Here is a 4,431-nt window from a genome sequence, read left to right as displayed (position 1 = left end):
ATACCTTGCATTTGTGTGGTATATTTGTTATGATCAATACTGATAACATTATTATTATCTGAAGTCTGTAGTTTACATTAGGGTTCACTCTCTGTGTCATTCAGTTCTATGGGTTTTGACAACTACATAATGTCATGTATCCACCATTATAATGTTATGCAAAATACTCTCACCATCTTAAAATTTCCTGTGCTTCACCTAGTCATCCCTTCCCTTCCCCAACCCTTGGCAAACACTGAATTTTTCTACTGTCTCTATAGTTTTGCCTTTTCCAGAATGTCACAAAGTTGGAATTAGATAGAATGTAGCCTTCCCAGACTGGCTTCTTCCACTCAGCAATATACACTTAAGGTTCCTCTGTGTCTTTTCCTGGCTTGATAGCTCATTTCCTTTTATTACAGAATAACATTCCATTGTAGAATGTACCAGTTTGTCTATCCATTCACCTCTTAAAGGGCATCTTAGTTGCTTCTCTACTTTGGGGCAAATATGAATAAAACTGTTGTGAACACTCATGTGCAGGTTTTTGTTGGACATAAGTTTTCAACTAAATTGGGTAAATATCTGGAAGAGCGATTGCTGAATCATATGGTTAGACTATGACTAGCTTTGTAAGAAACTGCCAGGTGACCCCCTCACTCCACTCAATTAGTTGTTTTTTTTTAAAGATTTATTTTTTATTTATTTCTCTCCCCTTCCCCTCCCCACCCCGGGTTGTCTGCTCTTCTGTGTCCACTTGCTGTGTGTTCATCTGTGACCGCTTCTATCCTTATCAGCAGCACCGGGAATCTGTGTTTCTTTTTGTTGCGTCATCTTGTTGTGTCAGCTCTCCGTGTGTGTGGTGCCATTCTTGGGCAGGCTGCACTTTCTTTCATGCTGGGTGGCTTTCCTTATGGGGAGCACTTCTTGTGCGTGGGGCTCCCTTATGAGGGGGACACCCCTGCGTGGCACGGCTCTCCTTGCATGCATCAGCACTGTGCATGGGCCAGCTCCGCACAGGTCAAGGAGGCCCGGGGTTTGAACCGCGGACCTCCCATGTGGTAGATGGAAGCCCTATCCACTGGGCCAAGTCTGCTTCCTCAATTAGTTTTTAATCTTGGCATCCACTTGGTTCACTTCATAGAACATCTCACAACATGTAGTTACTTTACTTTTTAGTTTAATTTTTCCTGTTTTCTCCTACAGTCTGAGAGCACCTCAAGGCAGAGACCAGGTCATCTTGATGAGGGTTGAAAATCAGCTCCCAGCACAGTGCCTGGCACGTCCTAGGCACTCACTAGTTTTGTTGACAAATAACTAAATTATGGGCAGAAATGAGACTGTGAGCATTAGATGGATTCAGGGGCAAACCAATAACTAAAAACCACCAGAAAATTAAAGGTCACCAGACAGTGAGAATGATAAGGGTAGCAGTTTTGCCTGGGTTGTTCACCCCTATATTCTCTCCCTGAGGCATGGTGCCTCATATACTCAATGAAACTTCTTAATAAAGGAGTTAATAAATAAATTCTTAGAGTTGGAAGTATAGTTATACCTAGTAATTCCATTTCTATTAAGAAAAACTGATGGCATTCTAATTCTATTTTTATAGAGACCTGGTTGGCATGTTGAAGGGAGATGATCCAGTGCAACCTTAGCTGGGAAAGGAGAATTCACTCCCTCTGAAAAGGTTCAGTAGATTTTGGTCCCTCCACACTCAGTAGTAATACATGAGTATCATTACTTTCCAAATGCTCTCATTACATTATTTAATCATTTATCTGAACATCTAATAAATGTCTGCAACTCACTTTATTAATTGCACATTATTGAGAAGCAAGGGATAGCTGTAGCAGTAATTTAATTACAAAGCACCAAATTTAATTAGCCCATTACTAACCTTGTTCTTCTTTCTCATAGCACTTTTAGCACAATTGTGCTTAATGTTTTTATAATTATTAATTTAATCTCTGTGTCCCTGGTTAACTTGTAAGAACCAAGGAAGCGGGACTAGATTTACATCTTTCTTATTCACAGACAGGTCCCCACTGCCTAGCACAGTTCCTGGCATATAGCAGAGGCTTAACAGATATTTGTTTAAAGAATTTAAGCTTCATCTGAACTGATGGGAGAAATGAGAATGATGTGAAACAGTTCCTTTCTAGGCACTGGCCTAGACTGGATTCTCAAAGAAGCATGAAGAACACCTGAATCCAGTCCTTTAAAGAAGGACACCGACGAACCCCAGAGCATCTCTACTGTTCTCAAGTATCTGAACATAACATTCCACTCACTGCTAACCCACATTTAAAAGTTCTTTCTTTCCTATTCTCTTCTTTCCTACTCTTCCTTTTCCTTTTTCCACCTATCTTCCATAGTGTTGCTTTTTCTTTCACTTTTTTTTCTTTCTTCCTATTGTTCTTCCTTCCCTTTTCCTACCACCTTTTTTCTCTTTCTTTCTATATTGATAGATTATCCCCCATGTATTTATAAAGGTGCTGGTCCCTGGACATTAAAATGTGACCATAATGGAGACTTCCTCCTTGAGAATCTCACAGTTTAGTGTTAGAAGCCAAAAGTTTCTCCAGTGTCTTCGTTTGCAATCTCCAAACCACTTAGCTTAAGGGCCTTCGGGTGAGTGTCCCCATTTCAGCTCCAGTTCTAATGCATGGCTTAACCCAAGGGCCTTGGTTTAGTCACGGACTCCTCAAGTGTGACCTTTACTTCACCTTCCTGACTCTCCTCCCCTGGCAGCCTCGCCTGCCTCCTCCATGAGGAAAGACAACCTGACTTGGGTGAGTGAGTTTGTCCTCATGGGCCTCTCCAGTGACAGGTGGATCCAGGCTGGACTCTTTGTCCTGTTTGGTGCTGCCTACCTGCTCACCTTGCTGGGCAATGGGCTCATCATCATCCTGATTGGTCTGGACGTTCGACTCCAGCTGCCCATGTACTTCTTCCTCTGCCACCTCTCAGTTGTGGACATCTGCTACATCTCCAGCGGGGTCCCCCAGATGCTAGTGCACTTCTTCCTGGAGAAGGAGACCATTTCCTTCACCCGATGTGGAGTCCAGCTTTTCTTCTCTCTGGCCTTTGGGGGCACTGAGTTCCTACTGCTGGCCGCAATGGCCTATGACCGCTATGTGGCCATCTGTGACCCCCTGAATTATGTGGCAGTGATGAGTCCGAGGCTCTGTGTGGCCCTGGCAGCCATCTCTTGGCTTGTGGGCCTGGCTAACTCTGCTGGGGAGACAGCAGTCACCATGTGCCTGCCTACTTGTGGGCGAAATGTGCTGAATCATGTGATCTGTGAGACACTGGCACTGGTCAGATTGGCTTGTGTGGACACCACCCTCAATCAGATGGTCATAGTGGCCTCCAGCACTGTGGTACTGCTAGTGCCCTGCTGCCTGGTCTCACTCTCCTACAGCTACATTGTGGCTGCCATCCTGCGGATCCGTTCCACCCAGGGACGCCACAAAGCCTTTGGCACCTGTGCCTCCCACCTCGCTGTGGTCTCCATGTCTTACGGGATGGCCCTCTTCACCTTTTTGCAGCCTCACTCCACTGCTTCGGCAGAGAAGGACAAGATGGTGATGGTCTTTTATGCGGTGGTGACACCCATGTTGAATCCTTTTATCTATTGTCTGCGGAACAAGGATATGAAGGCTGCTCTGAGTCGCGTTCTAAACAGGAGCTCTGAATTAAAACATTAAAAAGTGATTTTTGTAATGATAGAGCCTCACTGAAAACAACAGGTAGTGGCGTTTGCCTTCTCACATTATGTGGAGGGAATGGGTGTAGGCATGTGTGTAGGGAATAGTTTACACTATTATCTTTTGAGGTAATGGGGAAATGAGTTTTTATCTCTGGACTCAAGTTTTGGTGCCTGCAGCCTCACCTGCCTCCTCCATGAAAGGTGAATAAAACAACTTAGAAATATACACATCTTACAAAAAGAAAACAAACAATATATTAGCATATCAAAATTAAAAAGGAAGATAAAATCAGGAGCCAAGACAGTGCACAAAATTCATGCCATGAAAATCTATTTCCTTGCTCAAATCGGCAAATGTATGTCTAAGCGTTCCTGCGATCAGTAAGAAAGGGAAAAGGCTGTAAGTTACAAAAGTCAAGGTGCCCATGGGGTCAAACAGTCCCTCCACCAGAGGTGCGAGGTCACCCATGTGTTCATTAGGGTGGGGAATTCACACAGGGATTGGGGGGCAAGGGATCATAACGACCCTCGTAGCGCAGGTGAGCAGGACTGGTCCATGTGCGAGTCGCAGGGACACCACTTTGCATATTTCCCTTTCAAATCCGCAGTGGCGGCAAATTCCTGGCTCAGAAGTCAGAGGTTCAGGACCTCAAACAAATATCTTTCTCAACAGTCAGGTACAAGGATATCCCCTTGAGACAACCAAGGAGTGTATTCAAGACTCACACTCGACTAGA

The 4,431-nt window shown here is 44.3% G+C and overlaps 1 protein-coding gene across 1 annotated transcript; it reads left to right on the top strand.

Moving 5' to 3' along the window:
- The first annotated feature begins 2,750 nt into the window (after positions 1–2,750).
- On the top strand, positions 2,751–3,692 carry LOC101447823 (olfactory receptor 2F1-like). The gene has a single exon (XM_004474154.2). The coding sequence runs from the start codon at positions 2,751–2,753 to the stop codon at positions 3,690–3,692; it is 942 nt and encodes a 313-aa protein (XP_004474211.2).
- Positions 3,693–4,431: the final 739 nt, after the last annotated feature.

This window comes from Dasypus novemcinctus, chromosome 5, assembly GCF_030445035.2.
Source record: "Dasypus novemcinctus isolate mDasNov1 chromosome 5, mDasNov1.1.hap2, whole genome shotgun sequence".
Taxonomy (NCBI): Eukaryota; Metazoa; Chordata; class Mammalia; order Cingulata; family Dasypodidae; genus Dasypus; species Dasypus novemcinctus.
This window is presented reverse-complemented; position numbering and strand designations above follow the sequence as displayed.